At 35.5% G+C, this 25,289-nt stretch overlaps 1 protein-coding gene across 9 annotated transcripts in view; it reads right to left on the minus strand.

The window, feature by feature from the left end:
• Nucleotides 1-1,098: 1,098 nt before the first annotated feature.
• The window catches only part of VEZT (vezatin, adherens junctions transmembrane protein), a 57,877-nt gene continuing 33,686 nt past the window's right edge, over nucleotides 1,099-25,289 (minus strand). For 6 of the 9 annotated variants that reach the window (XM_027591647.2, XM_027591650.2, XM_027591652.2 and 3 more), the window contains 9 exons: nucleotides 25,034-25,209; nucleotides 22,932-23,207; nucleotides 20,054-20,203; nucleotides 15,761-15,908; nucleotides 10,857-11,188; nucleotides 7,772-7,965; nucleotides 7,095-7,195; nucleotides 5,345-5,552; nucleotides 1,099-1,859 (listed from right to left, as the gene is read on the minus strand). In XM_027591647.2, coding sequence (XP_027447448.1) covers nucleotides 1,345-1,859; nucleotides 5,345-5,552; nucleotides 7,095-7,195; nucleotides 7,772-7,965; nucleotides 10,857-11,188; nucleotides 15,761-15,908; nucleotides 20,054-20,203; nucleotides 22,932-23,207; nucleotides 25,034-25,209 — 2,100 coding nt within the window. In that variant the 3' untranslated portion in view covers nucleotides 1,099-1,344. Of the gene's footprint in view, nucleotides 1,860-1,924; nucleotides 2,943-5,344; nucleotides 5,553-7,094; nucleotides 7,196-7,771; nucleotides 7,966-10,856; nucleotides 11,189-15,760; nucleotides 15,909-20,053; nucleotides 20,204-22,931; nucleotides 23,208-25,033; nucleotides 25,210-25,289 lie in introns of those variants that run through there. The other 3 variants (XM_027591648.2, XM_027591653.2, XM_027591655.2) reach the window with 2 other exon arrangements.

The following is a 25,289-nucleotide window of genomic DNA, read 5'->3' on the forward strand; positions in this document are numbered from 1 at the left end:
TGGATAAGTCCCGGAATTTTTGGTCAACAGGCAGAATCACAGAGGGTCTCTACTATTCATATAAAGCAGAACCAAGTTTTTCCTCAGGTTAAAAAATACATTTCCTAAGATTACTGGAAAAAAATAAAAATCCCCTTGGATACATAAAACTACTAACTCAAAGTGCTATAAGCTTACAGGAATCTGAATGTTTCTCTAAAGACAATCTATATCCATCGTGTAATCTCCTCTCTAGGACAGCAGCAGAAATTATTATTCCTGTACTCTCCCCAAGTAACGTCTATAAACTATGTCAGTGCAGAAGAGCTATAGGTTTCAAGACGTAATATACTCCTGAAAATGTCACATTTTGAAAATGCAGTCATTTAACACTGGACAATTTGGAAAGCAACCTCTTTTAAGAGGTAGTTTGTAAATGAAGTACTAAGAAGACAAGGATGCTTTCCGGGAAGGAGACAGGATGTTTCCAGAATCTCATTAAGGTGGAGAGGGTATAGCCTCAGGTTAGAAATTGGCAGCTAAAGTGAGTGGCTTGTGTAAATGGCACCCAATTATCTGTAGGCAAACCTAAACAAAGAACTTTCCGCAAAGTTGGGAATGGGGCCTTGGACTATAGGGATCCCACTTTGACATCATTCCCTCTTAGTTATAACAAGAACATAAGATAAACACAAAAAATAATTGAAAGGCTAATTTTTAAAACAGTACAATGTTTTTCTCTTAAAGATTATTAGGACATCTTAAAATTAACTACCAAATACAGATATGAACAAGGAAACATTAAGAAACATGTCACAATCCCACTATTTTTGACACTACTTCTTAGTTCCAAACCCCAGTACACATTAATTGTATGAATTCAATTTTTTTTTTTTATTCAGAACCTGTATCTTTAAGGCTGGTATAAACAAAAATAAAATACAAACAAGTTGTTATTAACATAATAGTTGCAGTTACTAACTGCAAGAATATAGTAAAAAGGAGTCATACTAGATGTTCTTGCAACAGAATTATCCCAGTCATTTTAGCGAATTCTGTCAAGAAATGATAAATTTGTTTCTTATTAAAAGTACCTAAAGAATTCCCAAGATCGATCAGTTGTACTGCAATTAAAACAGTTTATTCAAAAGAGCCCTTACCTTATCTTCCTAAAAGATTTGCCATTTACAGGTTAGCTACTATTTTCAGAGCAGTTGTTCAAACCAGGGTTCTTGCTGTAAATTCACATCTTAGCTTTATATATAGTAAACACTCATTTTCCCTTTCCAGTGGATTATCTAGTGTTGAAGCTAAAACACCTGCATAAAAGCAACAATTTAAAATCCTTCATGTAAATCCTGGTTCTTAATTCTCTTCTACCTCATTTTTATTTTCTTGTATTATTTGTTCTTCCTCCTCATCACCAAAAGTCTGTTCCTGCATGATGGTAAAGGAGAGAGATCTAGCAGCCACTTCTGCAGCAAGACCAGCAGTGAAGGTAAAATCCGGTGACCGCTGGAGCCGTGCCAGTCTCTGCTTAATGGAGGGCTGAAAGAAGTCCCTGGCAGTTGGATGGGCAGTGGACAGGCTACCTACATCTGCCTGCTGACATTCCTCTTCACTCTCACACTGGTAACACACTCTTTCTTCAGCTCCTTGGAGGAAGACGTCATTTGCAGAATTGTCTTTACTTTTACCATCTAGAGGGTTTTCAGATAAATACTCAGTCCTACTACTTATTTCATTGTCAGCTGTGGAGGGTTTACTATTTTCCTCTTCAGTATCATTTCTACCAACCGTCCCCATATCTGAATCCACTGATGGTTCTGAATTACTTATGGGTTCCACTGGGTCTACAGGAGACAAGGATTTCAACACAGCTTCAAAGAAAAAAAAAAAAAAAGAAGAAAGAAAGAAAAAAAAAGAAAAATAATAACTAAGGACCCAGCATTGATTTAAACTTTAATTTAAACTTCCAGTAGTTTTTTCTTATAAAGAATAAATAAAAGTTAAATAAAACCTTCTAGTAAAATCTATGTAAATTTATAAATCCAGAGAACTTTATAAGAGATAGAATGCCTAAGAAATGAAATGAGATGGGGTTTTGATGAAGATTTTAAAACACCTCACGCATTCTCTTATTCAAAATATTAAAGCAGTGGTTCTCAAAGTGTGGTCCCCAAACCAATAGTATCAGTTGTAACCACCAGGTTATTTGATAGAAGTGCAAATTTTTGGGCTCCACCCAGACCTACTGAAGGGGATACTGTGAGTGGGGGGGGTCAGCTGTGTTGACAAGCCCTACACTTGACTCTGATGCACACTAAAGTTTGAGAACCATCTTATGAAAGAATAAGCAGCATGATTTTTACCGATAATGTGTCAGTTAAAAGATCTAAAGTCATCCAGATAATAATCATCTCTTCAGCACATATATATTTACAAGTTAAAACAGCATGGAAAAAAAAATGCACACAATTCAACTTACTTGCCAACCACCTAACAAGACCCTGATGAAAGTAAAGCCATAACTTTGACACATTTTGTAATGTCACAGAAAAATAGAAAACAAAATAAAATCTGTATTCAAAATCAACTATTGTACAAAGCATAATACATAAATATTATATCCATACGGCAGAAGTTGTCCTTTCAAGGAAAATGAAGTTTTATTTAGCCCCTCTTGATGTTAGTAGGCAGTGGGTTGCTTGCTAGGCAGTCTCTCCTCCCAGTATGAGGGGTTAGTACAATACAATATATTAGGAAGCATGACGGAAGAAAAAAAAGTGCTTCTTGAAGATCTGGCGTTTATTTAAAAAATAATTTGTAAAAGGAGTCCATTTCCAAGAAACAGATCCCTAAGCTGCAGTAACTCCACTAGAGAAGCAGCAACAACAGAAAAAAATGGCCACAGCAGGTTCCAGTGTAGAATATCCCTCTCTAATTCCATTCGGACTTTACCCCTGTAGGCAGAGATGAAAACAACTCTGGAAGATGTACTGAAATTTTTCATGGAAAAAGCATTTTATGGTATCAGCAGCTTTTTACTTATTTTCACAAACAAAATCAGCATTACTGCCCTTTCAAATGTAAACTACCAGAAGCACATACCTGAAAAAAGACACACATTTCTTTCATTGTTATATCCTTGCCCGTATTGTCAAGAGGATAATTTTAAAGCTATATGGAAAAAATCCTCAACAATAAAAAGATACAGGTTTATATACAATGCTATTTTCAGTCTTCCCATATATTTTTAGTCAATAAATCTAGTTCTTAAAGAATGCAACACATATTAGACGTTGATTGATATCCCTGATTATTGCTAATTAAATAGGGCAATATAATCCGTACAACTGGAGGGTCAAGTGTTACCCCGGCTGGAATGTAAGCCTCCAGGAGTACAGGGACTTTCTGTCTCTTGATCTATGCACTAGGGATACAGCAGTAGACAGTGCCTCAGGAACTACCTGTTGAATGAATAATTTGCTGAAGGAACACTGTGGGGGATAATAAAGCCCCTACTAATTGAGACTGTAATTTCATTAGAAAGACAAAAACATTGGATGCATAGAAAACAAGAGTGCCTAAAACATACTCTCAATCTCTGATTCATGTAGGCCCAACATATGAACAAAGAGGTTGCAGGAACTCTATCTTTACTGCTGCTTCTGGAAAGTTCTTAATCTGTTATATATGTTGCTGCTCAAGACTTCCTTCCAATTCCCTCCAGTGCCTCTGGTGTGAGGCTCTATAGTGGTGGGAGAAGTAGCAGGGAGAAGAGGATTCATGGATGAGCAACTGGTAGAAAGGACAGCTTGGTGGAGAAGACAGAATTCTTGGTATAAAGAGATCAGCATGCATGTTTTTCTTTTTTTTTAAAGTAAACTCCACCCCCAATGTGGGGCTTGAACTCATGACCCCAAGAACAAGAGTCGCATGTTCTACCGACTGAACCAGCCAAGCGCCCCAGCATGAATGTTTTTCATGAATAAAAACAATTAAGTTTGTGGAACCATTGTCTAAGTCGATGAATATAACTAGAGGAGGATATCTATATTAGAAAGAGTAGGAAATATAATTGGAAATGATGGACTCATATGATAGAGAGGCTTGAAACCAGGAAGAAAGAGAGTTTAGATTTAATACAGTAGGAAAGGGAGAACCACTCTAGGTTTTAAAGCTAGAGAGCCATTATCAATGTACTCTACTATTTGAGAAAAATCTGGAGGGAGCCTGCAAGGATAGAAGCTAGCTTAGAAGCTATCTTCGAAGGATAGCTTAGAAGAAAAAGGTATTGAAAACAGAAGTCAGCTGGGGTGCCAGGCTAGCTCAGTCAGTAGAGCATATGACTCTTGATCTTGAGGTCATGAGTTTGAGCCCCACATTGGGGGTAGAGTTTACATAATAAAAAGAAAATGGAAGTCAGTTAAGAAACTATTACAATATATGAGCACAATCTAATAAGGACCCGGGCTATAAAGGGGAAAAATGGGAAGAGGAAGGATAAAATAAAGAAATGTGTATCTGGACAAGGGAGAATGGTAGACCTCCTAAGAGAAGAAAAGAGAAACCTGAGGAACTTTCCAGAAGTATAGGTAATCTACAAACTTCTAGTGAGAAAGACAAAGGGAAAAGAAGGCAGTTGATTTTGAGGCTCCACATAAGTACTCCATAAAAGGGGAATCCCACTCTCCCTACTTAGAAATCTACAGAAGTTAATTCTCAACTAGGAATTAATTTGATATTGTCAAATATTAAGCTTCCCCTCATTCCTTCCCTCACCTCCCATGAAATCCAACTCAAAAAAAGAAGAGTGGAAAACTTAAAGGAGTTCAATGCTAATCCTTCAGTACTGTCAATATCTGAACATGGAGACAGTGTGCACAAAAGCACCTCCTCTTCTCCCATCTACTAAAGTGCTCAAATCAATTAAGTAACTTTAATGATGTAACTAATTGGCCTAGGTCTTAATTCATTTGTTTCAATGGTGAACATAGAGTTATTAATTTGGTGCTTCATTGAGGTATTTATAGTATCAACATAAAGAGAACAGAGTTTAGAATCTCAAATTCACTAAATTTGAAAACACTAATTTCTTCAACTTAATGCCAGTTCCAAATAAAGTTTAGTAAAACAGCAAATATGTGATGAAAAAGTATGATTTCATATTCCCAATTTGACTATATACCTACTCTTTTCATTGATCATATTGATCTGTGTTTGGAAGAAAAAGTACTATACTTGCTGACAGATCCCTAAAATTAAATCTGTAAGAATTTTACAGCTAAAATAAGATTCATAGTTCAAGAAAAAAGAATCCCCTACATTAAAATAACTTTTTTACTCTGAAGTCAGTGCTTACCGTGATCACTAAATAGAAGTTGCTTCCACTTCTGTCTTTCTGCCTCTGATGCTTTAAATCCCAGCACAGATTTTAATTCTTGGAGTACCCTCTTGGATTCTTCATGCTCACGCTTCTGTCTCTCTCTGTCTTCTTGAGACAAGTAATAAAAATCATCCTTTCTGAAATCACTGTCCATATCTATATCATCTACATAAGCTTCTAATTCCTGAAAATGAATATAAGAAAAAGCACTTCAAGGAGACAATTTTCTAGTAGCATTCATTAACTTATACCCACCCATCTCTAAGATTAACAAATGGAAGACACTTGGCACAGGTCACTAAAGCAAAGGTGGGCAAACAGAGCAAACATATTATTACAGATAAATTGAAGTCTTAAAAAAACTTAACAGTTGATACTAAAAGGGACTGTGGATAAGAAAGTTTAATAACTTCAATCATTATTTTTCTGCTCTGATACCATTCTATAGATCTAGACAAGATTAGTTATTAGCTCTGCAAAACCAATCAAAATTAGAAGGGCTGGTGGTTTGGGGAGGTGGTCAGGTATGTTAAGTCTTCTTGTGGTAGATATTTGTGGTTCTTTCTGACTTCCCAGGAACAGACTAGGATCCTTGCTTATCCAGCCTCCTTGCTGTTATGGTCAGGCAAATGACTTGGGATCCTCTAATCAGATGTACATGGATCACATCTGACCCAGAAGTTTATTACAAGGGAAGCAGGCATCTTAAGGAATCCATTCTGGTAAGAATGGTGGCAGATCATGTTTCCAAAGGTAGAGGTTCTAAAGGGAGTTTTTATTATTCAGCAATGATAGAGCAGTATCTGCAACCAGTGACTGGGCAGTGATGTTGCTGGAAAGGGAACAGTTCCTTTGAGTGATTTTGGCCATTTACACCAGCCTGGTTCAAACCTGACTATGTGGTTCTCAGAAATATTCTTTCAGTCATGTGCTGTTTTTTTAAACAAAATTTTTGTTTGTTGGGGCTCCTGGGTGCCTCAATCAGTTAAGCGTCCGACTCTTGGTTTCAGCGCAGGTCATGGTCTCGGGGTGGTGAGATGGAGCTCTATGTCAAGCTCTGTTCTCAGTAGGGAGTCTGCTTGGGATTCTCTCTGTCCCTCTGTTCCTCCCCCTACTTGCGTGCTCTCTCTCTCTCTTTCTCTAATAAAATAAAATCTTAAAAAAGAAATCTGTTTGTTAAAGGAAACTGAATTGGTCTCCTTTTGCAATTAAGAACTGAGTAGACAATATGACCAAAGGAAAAGAAGTTTTCCTAAGGATAAGCAAAAGAAATCTTTGTCAGTATCTAATGAAATCACTGAAAAATTGTTTCTTTAAAGTGAGGTACAATATACATGCTGCCAAATGCACAAATCTCAACATGTACAGGATTTTCATGTATGTATACAGACTGGTGACCACTAGTCACATTTCCAGCATCCCAGAAGGTACCTTTGCCAATGCACGAATTTTTTATGTGTTTAATCACTTTTAAGTGTCTAAGAAATAGACCGTAAGATATAAATAACATGTAAATTTGCTGGTAGATTCAGTGCATTGAATTTAAGGCACTAAGAACAAATGATTTGCTGTCAGTTCAATGCATTGTGTTGTAATTTTGAAGCTCATCACAAACATAAATTTAACAACTTAGTGAATAATTATCCATGCCACTTACAGAGAAAGCAGGGAACCTTTATATGTGAAACTCTTCTTTAGGGGGGAAAAAAGCAATTTTCACCGTTACCTGCTCCTCAGGGATTGGATCTTTGTCTGCAATGTGTAGAGTAGGCTGCATCAAAGGTATCACAGTACAACGTGGATTTTCACATACTATTTCAGGCTTGCCTTAAAAAGCAACAGATCACACGGAAATGAGTGAACATCTAATTAAAAAACATTCTTAGTACTAATATTTTATCAGTTTCATAGTCCAACTTGTTCTGATTATAACTTTTAATTTATTAAAAAAATTAAGGATGTTAAAGTTAACAGTAACAGCAGCAGATTTACAATTTAAGTTAAATTAAACTCTTAGAGGAGTAACTTGTTTTTCTCTCCAAAGACTCAATTTCTGGCCCGTAACTATCAAACTCATTATTACACTAACTGGAAAAGAGTTTCTGGAAGTTCTAATAATGGAATAATACTTATTAAAATCTACCCCTTCATTAAGTTTTTTAAAAAGGAGGTACAGGATTCAGAGAACTTTCAAATCATATTCATTTATTATTTACAAAATAAGAGCCAGACTTTATATTCAGTGTCAATTTGTATGTTTAAGTTCAACTTTTCTTTTAGTAAACTAAGAAGTTTTGTCAAGTCACTTACATCATAGAGATAAGAAATCTACCTAACAAAATCTTACTGGAGGAGAGTAAGCATGTCTGATAAATGTGTATGAAGGAAAGCTCTTATTGGTACCTTTTCTATCTGTGTTTCTTCGGAGCAGTTGGTCCACTTGAGAAATGGCCTCTTCCCAGCAATTGTTGCTTGCCTGAACATGGGGCTGAATCAACTTCAACTTCTGTTCTAGGATTTGATAAGATTCTGATACTAGTTCTTGTGTTTCTTTAGTACAAACAAGCTTTTCAAGTTCATCTTCAAGAATTATTACCCTAAGTAATAAAAACAGAAACAGATTTCTAAAATATTAAATAGAAAATTTATAATTAACAAGGCTTATTTAAGAAATAAGCTTATAAAATGAAAAGAGTTCTGGAGATGGAAAGTGGTGATGGTTGTGCAACAAAGTGTATGTACCTAATGCCCCTGAACTGTATGCGTAAAAATGGCTAAATGGTAAATTTAATGTTATGTGCATTTTACCACGTTTTCAAAAGCTTATAAAGGGTATCACCTATTTATTCAATAATATTTCTTTTACATATATGAGGCATTTATGAAGTGAAAGGATAAATTAAGCTCATTTCATACTTTAAATAGGAAACATAACTGAACCAGGGGCATTAGGCATATATATGTAAATATAATATAATACCATAAAAAGTTCTAACATTTTATTTCCATTTTACAGATGAGCAATTAGGTCCAGAGAGTTGACGAAACTTGCCCAGAGTTAGACAGCTGGTAGGCTCCACGTTCAGGCTGGATCGAAGCACAAAAGTGTAATAACACAGAAAGATAAAGACCGTGTTGTAAGAATTCAGAAGAGGAGAAAGTTGCTACCAGCTATGGGTACAGACAGGGAACAGGTAAGGAAGAGGTACTTTGAGGAAGCACTGAAGGATGGATAAAATCTGAACACGTACAAAAGATGAGGAAGGTCATTCTAAATTACACATGGGAAAAGGCATTTATGCAGTGTTTTTGGACTGAAAGAAAAGAGTGAGAAATAAAGACAGAAAGGCAGACTATAATCAGGTTATAGCAAATCCTTTCAACAGAATGTTTTATACAGACTGTAGTCCATGCTGCTACACTTGAAACCAGTGAAGATGTTTGGTTAAGTGAGAAAGCAAATATATGCCTCAGAAACATTACTTTAATAGTGAGCACTCTAGAGGCAGAGAGAAGAGTAGAAGGGTTAATGGTCTAGTGTACACAACTGGGAAGAACAAAGGGGACGAGTGAGAAGGAGGAGTGAAACAAACCAAATGTTTAGATAACACTTTAAAATTGTGTGAAGCAGTGCTATAGAGCAAATCAGATATCGCTTGTGACTGGTATACTCTGTTTGTTTGAAAGATGACATACAGTACCATATATAGAATATTTCATTTTTAAACATCCTTCCCATGCATAATCCACAATCTCTGCCAAGGTATAAAGCCCCTCTTTTTCATTTCCATCCAGTTTAGCCTCTCTCTTCCCTGAGCCATCTTCCCTAACTCTGATGCATTCTATTAAGTCCTGTGTGGTTCTGATTCTATTGCCAAAAATTAATTCTTCAGAGACTCTGGCTTTGCCCAACACCACCTTTCCACTAAAATGTTTTCTCTGACATATATCCAACCCTTGTTGTCCTCTCGAGTAGAGTTTGCCTTATCTTCCATAGTCCCTGGGGGAGATAGGACTGAGTCCGGTTAGCATTCATTCAGCTTTCTTAGAACAGCTGCTAGAGACCACTGGAATATCCCTGCCTCACAAATTCTTAATGTCCCCCTATGCTCTAATCTTTATAGCTGCCTTTTATACCTCAGACATATGTGTAAAAACTGATTTTCTCAAAATGTCTTTCTCACCTTAATTTCTTATTCTTGTTCATCATATCCTTCCTTACTCCAGTGAACTAGCCCTTTGATTTTACTGAGACGTCAAATGCTTTTGACCTGTTTTTGTTGTCTGTTTTTATCTTACAAAACTGAGTCCTGACCTCCCCCTTCTACTTCTTGCCTGGTATCCAGGGTCAGGTACATCAACTACAATCTTATCAACTCATTAAATTCCCATGACCTTCCTGATTACCAACAGAATATAAACCCAACCATTCATCTGATCCAGTCCTATACTACAAGTATCTGTTACAGAAAAATGTCACTGGAATGACCGGATGCTACATTTGACTAAGGCAGAGTACCAATAATACCATGCAAAGTAGGGGCGCCTGGGTGGCTCAGTTATTAAGCGTCTGCCTTCGGCTCAGGTCATGATCCCAGGTTCCTGGGATAGAGCCCCGCATCGGGCTCCCTGCTCAGCAGGAAGCCTGCTTCTCCCTCTCCCACTCCCCCTGCTTGTGTTCCTTCTCTCGCTTTGTCTCTCTGTCAAATAAATAAAATCTTTAAAAAATATATACTATGCAAAGTAGAAGATAAACAAATATAAACTATGGACCCTGCATTTTAGTATTCAACTCGGGCCAAAAAGTTTTTCCTCTGGCTCAGAAAATGTCCAAATTGTCCTACTTTATTTTTAAAAATTGTAATATATTGGGTCGCCTGGGTGGCTCAGTCAGTTAAGCGACTGCCTTCGGCTCAGGTCATGATCCTGGAGTCCCGGGACTGAGTCCCGCATCGGGCTCCCTGCTCAGCAGAGTCTGCTTCTCCCTCTAATCCTCCCCCCTCTCATGTGCTCTCTCTCATTCTCGCTCTCTCAAATAAATAAATAAATCTTAAAAAAAATTGTAATATATTATTCTTCAACTATATATAACAATACCTCTTATAACTTACTGTTCCAGTGCTGGCAGATATTTTTCTCAGATTGCAGGGTCCAGTTTAAGAGCCCTACTTAAAGAGAGTTAAAAAAAGCTCAATCTTTGTAAACATCTCCATTTCAGCTCTCAACCAGAATGAACACCTGCTTTTGTCCTTATGTTTCTAGGTTTTCTGTTGAAATCAGACAAAGTGAAAACTATAAATAATTCTCCCAAATTATAGTACCTACAAATCATTCTTTCTCTGCTACATTCATAGTTATAAACCATTCTTCATGCTGCATGTCTCAATTTTGCTTCTTTCTAGCTAGGATATAAGCCAACAACCACAATGGCACAAGAATGAAGCTTGCTAATCATGGGGACATTTTCTTATTTGGCTTCTAAACTTACTCATTCAGTAACGCTTTCAGATGGAGCTGCAAGCTGCGTACTGCTGTGTGAACGTTATTCAGTTCTCTCGACTTCTGTTGAGTTTTGGATAAACGCTGGGGTACTGACTGGTGCTGAGTTTCAAAATACCGATAAAACTCATAGCTGCGCTTAAGCTCTTCCAAGCAGGCAGAATGAGCATGAGGTAGACCTTGAGTCACATCACATAAAATACGATGAGGCAAAAGTGCTGGAGTAAGTAAGGGTCCAGGAGGTGAATTAGCTGTAGAAAGTAATAGGGCTAACCGTCTGAAGAACTCTGAACTCTGTGCCACCCAGAGTTGAAACAAAACCTAAAAAGAAAAAGGGACTACATCAATTTAAAAAAAAAAAAAAAAAAGGTCAAAATTCAAAACAAACTACAAATTTGTTCATCTTAACTTCTGGTTAAATTTCTTACTTTATCCTAAGTAATGGATATAGCTGAGCTTGAACTAATCCTGAAGATTAGCCAAGAATGTTAGATCAAATTATGTAGTCAGGGCATGTGGGAACTCCTAATACAAATATAGCATGTAATACCAGTATATACTTAGAACAGTTCTATCCCAGAAAAAAAGTGCTGATAATGAGATACATCTATTAGAAACGAATATTCCTTGATGAATTACTTAAAAATTTCATACAAAGTAGAAAAGAGGACAGTAGGAATAATGGACCTATAGAAGTCTAAAGAAATGAGTCAGTGATGCATCCAGAATTTATCATTCAAAATTATACCATTATTTTGGCCTAGGAAATAGCTAAGAAATAACATAAAAATCAGTCCAGAGTGTTCATATTTGGAATGTCTGGCACAAGAAACTGCAAAACCCATTCTTGAGAGATACACCCTGAATCAACAAAGGATTTCTCCAGATGTAGTCCTGTTCAACATGAGGACATGAGGACAACATCCCACAAATAAACAAATGACGAAGCAATCTAATATGAGTAAGAGCAGACAACAAAAAGATAATTTTTCACAACAATGAAAGTGGACATTACTTAGATCACTTTATTAAATGAACTTTAAGTTATACAAATGATGAATTAAAGTAATTTAATATAAACCTCTCCTACTATTAACTTATTTTTTTAAACTGAGCAAGGTCAAATTTCTAAACTGCTAAAGACACACTGTCTAGGAATTCTTGAATTTATATAAACAGCTTACCTCGCAAGTCTTATTATTTAACCATTAAAATTTGTGACCACAGTGATTTTCTTTACAGTCCTTTATTTGATCATTCAGCATATTCTTGAGCACCTAGATATGCCAGGCACTGTTCTAGGTGCTGGTAATACAACAGATTACAAAAATGAAAAAAAAAAAAATCCCTTTCTTGATGGAACTTATATTCAGGTGGCAGGGTAGCAAAAGATTCTAACAAGTAAGATAGTTTCTTGGCTGATGAGCTATGGGAAAAAATACAGCAGAGAAGGGGAATAGCGAATGTGTGTTTATGTGTGTATACGTGGGGGGAGGAAAAGGGAGAGAGAGGCAGAAGGAGGGAAAGATGGGGTGGCCAGGAAGGTCTCTGAAAGTGTCATCTGGGGGCGCCTGGGGGGCTGAGTTGGTTAAACATCTGCCTTCAGCTTCAGGTCATGATCCCAGGGTCCTGGGATCGAGCCCCACGTGGGGCTCCCTGCTCGGCAGGAAGCCCACTTCTCCCTCTCGCACTCCCCCTGCTTGTGTTCCCTTTCTCGCTGTGTCTTTGTCAAATAAATAAATAAAATCTTAAAAAAAAAAAAATAAAAGTGTCACTTGAAGGAATTGAGCCATGGGACTATCAACAGGGAAGAGAGTCACAGGGAGCAATAGATTCAAGTACAAAGTCCTGTAGTCAGAGTATATAGTACTTGACACATGTGAAGAACAGCAAGGTCAGGGTGGCTGGGTACAATAAGTAAGGGAAAGCATGGTAAGCAATGAAGTCCCTGAAATAACTGGCTTTTACTCTAAGAAAAGTGGGGAGCCACTGAAGGGTTCTGAGCAGAAGAGTTATATGATCTGTTATGCTCCAGTCAGAAGGATACTACAATAATCCAGGTGGGAGTTAATGGTAGCTTGTACCACAGTGGTTGGTGGTTAAGAGGTGAGCAGTAGTGAGACTCTGGATATACCATGTAACTAGAACCAAGAGAATCTCTTGATGGATTGTTTATGAGAGAAAAAGTGTTATCAAAGACAATTCCAGAGTTTTGGGCCACAGCAACTGAAAGAATCAAGTTGGCATAGCTTATCATCACTTGTAAAAAGACTATCGAATCACTGCCATATTCTCCAGTTAAACCAAAACTAAGAAATATGCATTTTTTTCCCATTTGTTGTTTGGATAGGGAAGTAGCTCTGGATGACAGGATAACCATAGCTTATGGGCAAATAGAAAATTTTGATTTAAAGCATTTTCACAGAATGTGGATTTATTTTTTAAAGCAGGAAACATACTATTTTATAACGATGAAAAAGCTAGTTAAAAATTTGAACAAAGAAAAAAGAGAGACAAGGACTTTATACTAAGTATTTTATATACATCCCCTCAGGGCACAATGAGGAGCTAGCTTTTCTTTCCAAAGGTGCAGCACTTGCTAAGTTTTCCTGAGAGGAGATATGTGAACAATAAAATCTAAATCCAAAGGATATTTTCTTTATAGCTCACAAAGAAAATTACAAAGGAAAACAAAAGGTGCTGATTTATTTGTAAACCATCTTTCACAATATTTTTTAAAAAATTAATCAGTATTGCTCTTTAGAGACAGAAATTTCCTTTAAATTTAACTTACTTTTAACTTAAAATTTAACTTAAAATTTCCTTTAAAATTTACCTTACAAAATCCATTTTTAAATTCTTTATTTGGGTACAATGGCAACTATACAAGGTGGCAAAACATAGTTTTTGAACATTATAGAGGTTTTCAGTGGTTTATAAACTCTGGACCTCAAGATAAAGCTTCTTGCAGAGGCTGATACTCGTGGTAATAATACAATCATTGAGTTTGGTTATAGATTACTTATGTGTCAAGATAAAGCAAAAGTCAAAGAACTAAAGTTAGTCTAATTTATAAAACAACTTCGGTGAACAAAAAGGATTTAGCTACAACTAGCATTTTTTGCAGAAGTGGAATTACTGATTCAAAGCACAGGATTTTTAAGGCTCCTTGTGTGTCAAATTGCGTTTTTTTAAAAAAAGATTTTATTTATTTGAGAGAGAATGAGCATTAGTGGGGGGGGTGTGGAGGGAGAGGCAGAAGCAGACTCCTCGCTGAGCGTGGAGCAGAACACGGGGCTCAATTCCAGGACCCCAAGATCATGACCTGAGCCGAAATCAGACGCTTAACTGACTGAGCCCCCCAGGTGCCCCATGTTAAATTGCATTCTGAACAACTTTAGGGAACCAAGGAAACCAATAAGAAAATTACTGCAGCAGGCTAGGTAAGAAATGATGAGGGCTAGAATGAAGATGGTAGGAAGGGATATAGAATGGATGGGTTTAAACATTTTCAAGGTCAAACAGACACAAGAATCTACTGACAGACTGGATACAAGGGATAAAAAGACATAAGAAGGCTGGTATCCAGGTTTCTAGCTGAGTAAGTTGCATGGTGCCACTTATTGAAATGGGTTAGAAAGATGGTAAGAATAAGTCAAGGCAAATTTCAAGTAATAGTTAAGGAAAAAAAAAACCCAAAAGAATTAGAACATTTATGTGAATCTGAAAATTCTAAAGATGTAGAGACTGATGCAGTCTCAAAACAAAATGGATCTTGGTATGTATGCTGTCAACCACACTTGCACTGGTTTTCATGGTATCAAGTAAACTTTTGAAGATTAGAAACTAAAATATCTAAGTGGAGTTTGCTAAATACTGAAATAGAATCCAAAGACACTCAGATTGACTATTTAAAACCACTACTAGAATCTCACCAAACACATGGTTTTTGTAACTTGCTTTATTTTGTTTTTTTTCCATTTTACAATTTTTCTACCACTCGTTCCAAAGAATGTACCATAAATCATTATCAATCTTATTATTACTGAACTTTTGTTTCCAATATTTGTTGTTGTAGGAATATCATGAACATACTGAGTATTACTTTATGATTACTCATATCATAGCATATATGAATGATAATTAGAGATTACTCAGATAAATCTTTAAGCTTAAGATTACTGAAGAGTACATACCTTTCTGAAGATTGGTATTAACTGCTAAAGTGAACTAATTTGTACTTTTATTATTAGTGTGTGAGGTCTCTCTGCTCATAGATAATGAATATTATCAACTTCCAATATCCTTGGCAAAATGTCTACTTACTACTAATGAGACTGAAAGTTTTATCATATTTATTGGCCGTTTCTATTCCTTTCTTTGTACAGCCAGTCCATGCACCTGATGTATCTTGTCTAGGTTTTACATACCTTAGTGCTCTTTATATAGAGAATTATATCTACCTTTTTAAAAAATCACTGCAATTTTTTTCATTTAGAAGTTTAATTCTTATATAGTCAAATATATCTTTTTATGCAGATTTTCCAAGGAAAGATATAGATCTTTACCCAAGTTTGTTAAAACAAATAATCATAAAATCATTTATTGGTTTTCTATTAATGTAAATTCACTTATCTATAAACTCTGATTTAAGGCAAGAAATTCTTATAGTAAGAATTTTAAGTATTTTTGATATCAAAATTTAAGGATCTCCTCGTCCAATCTTTATGATGCTCTCAACTTTTAAAGATAGCTTCACAAACAGGAAGGCTATTATAATGATGGTATTCAGCAAACAATAAAAAGGAACAGGTGGACCATTTACATTCATATAGCACAGGCACAATCCAAGTGCATCTATCTTTTGTTCAGCCCTTTTGTTACACAGATTACCTTCAAAGCAGGGAGGCTGAAGCCATCTGTAAGGTTATGTGCTTCTTCTTCTGAAATTTGCTCTTCACTAAGTCCGAGGCCCAGCTCCTTAAAAGGCACCACACAGATGTAGTTGGTTATATTGTCACTCTCAGAGTTCAGGGGGTAGGTTAAATTAGGTTAAGGCAATCAACAAAGGCTTTTCATTAAAAAGTATAAAGGGTACAGTGAAACCATCCAAAATTACCTTTATTAATCTTTATTCTGAACTTTGGCTGGAGGTGATGAATGTCCATTAAAAAAAAACAACCCATCTTAAAATTTTCTATATCGGGGCGCCTGGGTGGCTCAGTCGTTAAGTGTCTGCCTTCGGCTCAGGTCATGATCCCAGGGTCCTGCTCAGCGGGAAACCTGCTTCTCCCTCTCCCACTCCCCCTGCTTGTGTTCCCTCTCTCACTGTCTGTCAAATAAATAAACAAAATCTTTTTAAAAAAATCTACCATATTAACATACCTCAGGTATCTTACAGGATACTTGTGACTAAAGTATCTTTATATCTACCTAAAGAATTAAAAGTTCAATTCTTCACAAGTGCTAAAGTACTAACTTAGTTATTTTTGACAAGTACCTTCTGAAACTGTATTATGTACTTTATTGTATCATGGCTCAGTATACTACAGCTAAGACACCTCTCTTCCTCCCAGTGTGAACACTGCAGAACATCATTAGCACTAAGCCTGTTCTACCCCTGTAGTTCGACACAGACTATTGTTCTGTTTCTGCTTTCCTCTTCCTTATAGGCATCTATCAATTTACTATGTGATTTCCCCCCCCCTTCAACAGTTTTTGTTTGTTTTTTAATGCAAGGGGAGGGGGACGCACAGAGGAGAAAGAGATTCTTTAGTAGGCTCCAAGGCTCGATGCCCAGCCACGGAGCCTGATGTGGGGCTTGATCTCACAATCCTGAGATCATGACCTGAGCCGAAATCAAGAGTCAGATGCTTAACTGACTGAGCCACCCAGGCACCCCACCTTCAACAGTTTTTGTAAAGAATTATATGCATACAATTCTTGATGTTGAACTATTTTTATATTTCCAGCATACTCTTATCTGGTCATACATAGAACAATATTTTAATATAGTGCTATAGTAAATCTATAAATATTCTATTTAAGTATTTTGTATCTCCATCTCTGAGTTTGGTCTAGTTTTAATTTTTTATAATTTGTGTTTTGGTACTACAATTACAGAATCTTCATAAATAAAATGATGTAGGGGAGGCTTTCTAAACTTTTCTATGGTCTAAAATAGTTTTTTGAAAAACTATAAAACTATCTGGACCTGACAGTTAAAATTTCTTTTATTCATTTAGTTTTTGAACATGTAATATATTCACAGGATTAAAAATTCATAAGGTATTAAGAGGTACAGTAAAAACTACTTCCTACCCCTGTCCCTTAGCTGCCTCATTCCCCTAGGCAAAGGCAAAAGTAATCACTGTTATTAGTATCCCTCAAGATATTCTTATGCATCTTTCAAGATACTTTATGCATACATAAAAGCAAATCCAAATATAAATGTGTATGTGGGGATATGTATATATATGTACACATGCACACATACATTTATTCCCTCATATATAACTCCCATATAATCTCACACATATACACACACGTATACATACAATCCCTGTTATGCACAAATGGAAGCATAGTGTAAATAATGCTCTGTATACTTCATTTTTTTCAACAACATGATTTGGATATCATGCATCAAGAACTTTATCACTTTTTTATAGCGGCAAATTTTCCATTGTTCACATATAACCAGTTGTGTTCTTTTTTAAATGGAATATTTTTTATTACATACCTAATCTCTTTTAGTTTTTTAATTCTTCCTAGGTCAGTTTTGAAGATTTGTATTTTGATAAGAAATTATCCATTTCCTTCTACATTTTCAAAGTTGCTGCCACAAAGTTGTATATATTATTCCCTTATAATTATCTTAATTTCTTCCATATCTATGGTTACAGCTCTGTTTCCATTACTAATTTTGTATATTTCTACTCTTCTTACTTTGATCAGGCATGGGAGGGCTTACTGGTCTTTTCAAAGAAATAGTTGGTGGATTCTTTTTTATTTGAATTCCCTAAGGTTTCTTGTGTGGTAAGTATGTTCTGGACCCTGCCTACCTCTGAATCTCATCTCATACCCTAACTCCCAACTTACTGTACTCTAGTCATGATGGCCCTCTTGCTATACTCCAATCATGCTAAAATAACTCCTGCCACAGATCTTTATACTCCCTGGTTCATCAAACTGGAACATGATCTTTCTCCTCATTCAAATGTCAATTTAAAGGCCTCAAGGAGGCCTTCCCCTATGATCCAATCAAAAGCCTTAACCCACCAATCACTCTCTATCCTACTCTGCTGGAGTTTTTTACTTTGTAACAGATATGTGAAAAGCTCATTTGTTCACTTTTTATTCATTATCTCATCCACTAGAAGGTAAGAGCCATGAGTACAAGGATCTTATCTTTCTTGTTCACTGCTAGGTTCCTATTAGCCAGAAAAGTGACTGGCACAGGAAACTCATAAATTTGCAATCATTGTTAGGCTATTCCTTTTCACTCCCTTATCCCTCACTAAGCTGTAAGTACCATGCCTATTATGTATACCACCATAAATCCAGTAGCTGGCATACTGCTTGGCACTGAGTTGATTCTCAATAAGTATTTACTGAATGAGTAACTCCTTGAAGTTCACATGCCATACTACCATACCTTTATTTCTTTCCGTATCTTTGCTTCATTCTACTTGGAATGCAGACTCTTACTATCCTCAAGGTCAACTCCTTGAAAGCATTCTCCGACCCTGCCAGTCAAGTACATTGTCCTGCTATGCTGGAAGGCACCCTGGGCACTTATATTGTATTATGAATACCGGTTTATCTACTGAAAATACTCTAAAGTCTTTAAAAGTAGGTCATACAAGTTTTTACTCTATCTTTGTAACATAGAGCAGGCAGGTATTTAGGCAGAGGGGGAACTGAATGGACAAGTTCATGACTAAAATTAAAATGCTTTCAATTTCCAAAGAATAGCTGGTACAGTTAAAAATATATATAGAGAAAGATTTCAAGTCATTAAGTCCTATAGTAAAGACACAACTTCACGGGGCACCTGTGTGGCTCAGTCGGTTAAGCGTCTGCCTTCAGCTCAGGTCATGATCCCAGGGCCCTGGGATTGAGCCCCACATCAGGCTCCCTGCTCAGGGGAGAGCCTCTTCTCCCTCTGCCTGCCACTCTGCCTATCTGTGCTCTATCTCTCTGTCAAATAAATAAATAAAAAATCTTAAAAAAAAAAAGACAGAACTTCACCTCTTACAAGTTATGTTAACACCAAGCAAATCACACAAAGTAGAGAGTTTATTTAGTTTTCCTACTAAAATGGAGACAAAAAGATCTACCTGGAAAGGTATATATAAAGATATACTAAAGCACTCTGTAAACTTCAAGCATTATATTTATCAGTGCTATAGTACCCAAAATACTGAAGGTGCAAGTAGTGTATGTGCATTCCATTTACTCGTGATTTAAATGATCTATGAATCTTAACTGAAATAAAGATCCTATACAACTTTATTTCCTGATTAATAGAACTAATTTCCTGATATAGTAAAGTGAAGTGACAGACTTACTGTCATGCAGTCTCTGAGTGTTTATTATACACAAGACACTGCCTAAGCACTTTAGATGCACTAACTCATTTGATGTCAACAAAAACACAGTCAGGAAGAGTATGTTGTTATTGCCATTTTTAAAATGAATAAAGCAAGGTACAGAAAGTTAAGAAACTTGCTTAAAGTCACCTAGGCAGTAACTGATTCAGCTAAAATTTAAACTTAGCCAATCTGACTTGAGAGCCTCTGTTTTTTGAAAGGGGAAGGATTTCCTGTTACCAGTTTACTTCCATGTCATGACGCAAATTTGCCAGGTCCAGTAGCTTTTAAAAATGTCAGACCTACCAAAGCCAGATTCTTGACTTTATTCTTTGGACCAGTAATGGGAGGGCCTTTGAGTTTTTTTCCTTGTTGAAACTGAGCCACACGAGAACAGAAAAACTTTCTTCCTGTCTGTTACTGTTATTCCCCCTAGAATGCATTTCCAGTTTTAAAATAGAAGTGATGATGGAAATTAGCTTCAAAATAGGCAATCTCAGTTTACACTTCACTTTTACAGGATGCACCTATACTATCTATATTCATGACTCTGGAAGCATATTTATTCTTACATATAGACAGAAAAGGATATTTTTTCAGCATATATAGGGTAGCTAGCCTTGCTGCTTGAAAGTTGGCTCTTACAGTTCTGTAGACAGCTTTCCGAAGACCGATGAGATGCTGACTGGGATGCTGTCCAGCTTTATTAAATGGGCAAGCAGCACTGACCCTGTCAAGCAAACTTGAAAAGTAAAATGTGATACAACTGTACAGGTGTCCTACAGTTTTTGTTTCCTAAATCCATAATTCTATTAAACTTAGAAAAAAAATCCTTTTTCGTGGTTTTTATTAGAAAATGATTGTAAATATCCCAACTCAGGTCTCATAAATAGCCATTTCCCTGATACATATATTGCCACCAAAGGAAAAAAAAAAGACAAATGAAAAATTCAAATCTCCAAGAGTAAAGGCTTCTTTTGATACGGGGAAACAATAAATTTTATTCAAAATATAGTAGAAATGTAAGGAATACTTATGTAAGACATTGCAATTTTTTGATACATTCTACTTGCTAAAATATACTAAAGTGGTACTACTTTACATTCAGTTTTCAAAACCCAAATCTATAATAAGTATGAAAGCCTTAATTACAAATACTTTTACATTCTTAATATGCATTTATGTATGTTCATCAATCGTATTTTTGGTCACTTGTACAGAACAATCAAATACTGTATAGAAATACATTCTGTACATTCATAAAAGTAGGGTAAAATGACTTACCCACCTGCTGCCACTGGCACTTACCTACTCAAAATGAAGTAGGGGACGCAGGGAGATAACAGGACCAGTGGCCAACAGGGGAATGCAAGTAGAAAGGCAAAGGAAGGGTTACTAGGTAGTAGCGTAGCTACTCTCAAAGCTATTCAAGAGGAAGCACATTTCATAGCACTTTCCAAAAGAGAAATGGGGAGTACCTATTTGCAACAATGATGCAGATCATGCTTTTATAAATGAAATGAAAAATAATTACATATCACACAGCTATTGAATAGTAGTTTTTTCACCTAACCAGTAACTTCTCCCAGTAAGTAGCAAAGTAAAATATTAGAATTTATAAATTTCTTACACTATAACCACAAATTTGCAAAACAAAACATCTAACTCAAAACTCTTAAAATATTAAACCAAACTAAAATATATTCAGGCATTAAAAATCTATTTAAAAAACAGGACAATGGACTGTCAGGCTTATTTTAAAATAACAAAATGAGGCAAAGAATTGTTAAATTCTTTGCTAGAGAGGACAAATTGAGGGTTTGTTTTCAATATATGGCATTATTGTGTGAGTTTCATTTTACTAATAAACCAGTTTTAAAGATAAAAATATTGCTAAAAAAGTTATGATTCAAGATTCATTATTCCTCATAATTTTTTCAATCCATTATCCAGTTAGATGGAAACAAGTGAAACAATTTTTGCCAACATTTCTTTAGCCTGCCTGCATGTCAATGGACAGAAGTCATAATCCAGAGGTCAATCATGTCTAGCTGGCCCATTTTAGTTCTTCATGCCAATTCTATACATAATTCCATAACGTAAGTTGGAAAATGACAAAAAGCACAGAATCCCCTATACCTGCCTAAGCATTAATTGGACACACAGCCACTTCGCTTAACCAGTCAGTCTTCTCAATGAAATACTGTGCAAATCAAGAATGAAAAGGAGTTATTACTTAGTGTTGTTTTTAACTTTTAAAATCGAAATGTTCAAACAACTTAATATTTGCTATGCTCTACCAACAAGAAGACTTTAACTACAATATGAACGACAAAAATTCAGAGAACTACTACATTTTGAATCGAGCAGAAAGAGAAGTTATAAAATCTCTCTCATGGCTTGAGATTGTTTAAACACTGTTCTAGAACACAAAAGAGTGAAGAATGAGATGACTACTGGAGATTCTTCCACTTCCTGTTTCGTGATTTTCCACAGACAGCTTTTCCATCAGGACTGTTTAAATTATTCTTAATAACCATGGCAGAGTGAAGAACAAGTTGACTACCAAGGTTCTTCTGCTCTCCCTTTTTGTGATTTTCCAGATATAAGTAATTAAGAGTAATAATTATTCTTCACCATGTACTTGCTTTCTCCCGCCTACAGATTACAAAGGTTATATGAGTTAGATAAATTGTTAAATATACTACAGTACAACTGTCATTTGTTAGTGGTTAGCAGGCAGCCTAGTGCACCAGAAAAAGCTCAAGAGTCAGGTGGAATGGATCTGAACATTTGCTCTACCACGTGTTTTGCATGCTTTTGGTTATATGCAAAATTACCTAGCACAATATTTGGATCATAATGGTGCTCAATAAATATAACTACCCTTTTAATAATAGAATAATATCCTATATATCCGGTAGCTTAATATTTAAGTAAGACTAGACTTGACTGGTGAATATTTAATTTCCTGTGAGAATGTGAAAACATCATTATTTGCATTATACTCTGAGAGTATTAGTGCTATAATATCTGCTAACATTTACTTAAAGAATATTATTAATGCATGGCAAAATTTTTCAAAATGAATTCAAGTCCAATACATCTATCATTTAAACTGAGGAAAGAGAGCATCTGGCAGAGAGTAAAGAAAGCAAACATTTGTTGGGTAACTTTGCATGCTAGGTTCAATGTTAGGCTCTCTCTATTATCTCATAAAATAATCACATGATAACACATAATTCTCAAAGCTCTTTGGTTTCTCAAAGTAGATAAGCAGAATCATACTACATATTAAATCCAGCATAGAATGTATTTGTTCCTTCACAGTTAAGAGACTTCAGTAAGTGCCTAAGAAAAACCTTTTTTCTATAACTGCAACACAGAAATGAAAATAGGTAATAAATATTCTAATTTAACTATGTAGTAGAAAAGAATTATTTAAAAAATAAAATGAAAAATGAACTCACAGTGTAAATCCTCTGGAAATGACTTCAGTTTCTTGAATGAGACGTAAAGCTTTTCTCACAAGGTTAGTAAAAGCTCGGCTATTTGTTGCTGTATCTTCTAAATGGACATTGTATTTTTTTAGAGTTACTTGTAGTTTGGCTGTTCTCCATAATCTCAAAGCTTTTACGATCAAAAAAATAAATAGAATCACTCCCCATACCAGCCAGGAAGATACAATCCACCAAGTGGGAAGCATAATGAGCAAACTAATGAAGGCAAACAGCACTGAGACATCCCTATAACAGAGAAACCAAGAAAATGATACCCATCAGACTAGAGAAAGATGTGTTAGTAATTTAGGTTTACTAAAATAGATAAATTCTAGTTTCTTTGTAAAGTGTGACTTAAAAAAATATGACATTTAAACAAGTAATGTGAAATAGTTAAAAAATACCTAGCAAATAAACAATGGTGCTCAGGTATTAAAATCTGAGCTAAGTTTAGGTAAAGGACATAAGTAATAGGTATCTTCTGAAATGATTCTTTTTTTTTTTAAAGATATGGACTCTTCTAACCTAAAAACAAAGTAGAGTTTAAAATCCAATTTTATAAATTTAAAAGTAAAAATAATTTTTACTATTTTTAATATTAAAATACATTTTAATATTGTCATATTATGAGTTCTTTTCCTAAAGTCAGATACTAATTATTTGCACAAAACAAATATCTCAAGAAAATATAAGTATTTCTCCAACAGAACTAATATATACTCGAGTAATTGTTTCAGTAAAGTCAACTAATTTTAAATAATCATTATCATAAATCTGAAATACACATACTTACCACAGCCCATAATATGCACAAACTTTGTACTTTTACAATGCTTTAAGTAAAAATATATATGAATTTTTTTCTCTAGGTTAATTACAAATCTACAGACTAAAATACATCTTTTAAGCAATGAAGGCTTTGATAAAAATATATATAAGAAAGAGGTGACTATAGGGAGATGTGTCTGAGGATATCTAAAAAAACCAACAATACCTGAAGACAGTTATAATCAAATTATAAACTCACATGTAAGAATGCTTCCTTATAAATATTTAGCTGCCCCAATTTCTCTTGGAATACTTTACTTTCAAATGATACTGGTAATATCAAAGCAAAATCTATATACTTTCATGCATTAATAGCAAAGTCTAAAAGTATTTACAGGTCTCAGGGTTGCTTAATCACATCTCTGCCTAAAAGAAACTTGAGAGTTAAAGCTGTAAAATTCTTTTAAACCCTGGTTCCTTCTAGCAGTTCCTTGCATTCTTATATTTATAAAGGGTAAGATGCTTTACTTCATCATGATGCTGAGTGACTACAGATTTGGAAGACATACTTTGCTACCTGTTACAATAGGAAGCATTTGTCAATTTGACCGGCAAGACAGATAAATTCAGAAATCTGAGGCCAACGTTATATAACTACCTATATAACTTGAATAGTTCAAGCAGTGATTTTGTTCACTTAAAAAACTCATACTTTAATAGGAAGAGGACATGAACAGTTCTGCATATAAATCCCTTTTTGCTATTCTTTCTAAAAACATGGCCTGGGACTTCTGCATTAGACCCAAATACTTCAAGTAGTTGAAAAGTTTTAGGACTGAACTCTCAGTCTATTCTCTATGGCTTCTCAGCCAACAAAGCAAGAATTGACTGTTTACCTCCATGTCCCATCCTATTTTTGATGTTTCTCCAATGCATTTATGATATAATCTATTAATTATAAAGATACATAAGTGGCTAGGACTGCATGCACACACATGTATTAGGTATATGGGTAAGAGAGATCCTTGGGGCACATGTTATGCCTGCTTGTTGGGTTAAACCCAGAACTAATTATACTGAATTAAAAATATGTAATAACTGGATTTTTTTCCAGCTTCACTTTAAATAGTGTTTACTTTAGAAAGGTACTTTTTCTTTTTAAACCTTTGGGGTATCACTACATTAATCACAATGTTAAAATGTATGGAATGTTTATAGTATCTTTACAACAGAGAACATGAAGATGGATTTCCTCTGCTAATACCATATATGTAAGCAAGGGATAGATCTTTTCTGGACAGTACCAAATATTAGGGGTTGCCAGGGAGCAAAGTGTTGGAAGGTGTCCATTTTCCTGTTGTTGAGGTTGCCCTGCAGACAGGATACTGGGATCAAGTAGCTCAATCAGTTCCACATCCTCTTGTAACAGGACTTCCTGTTGCAGGATGGTATGTAGTGAGTCGAGTCGGAATCCAATATCCTTGCCATTAAAAAATCGGAAGAGAGGCATTATTACATACATAATTTTGTATTAAATGTTAAGCTCCTAATGTGCTAACA

This window comes from Zalophus californianus, chromosome 9, assembly GCF_009762305.2.
Source record: "Zalophus californianus isolate mZalCal1 chromosome 9, mZalCal1.pri.v2, whole genome shotgun sequence".
Taxonomy (NCBI): Eukaryota; Metazoa; Chordata; class Mammalia; order Carnivora; family Otariidae; genus Zalophus; species Zalophus californianus.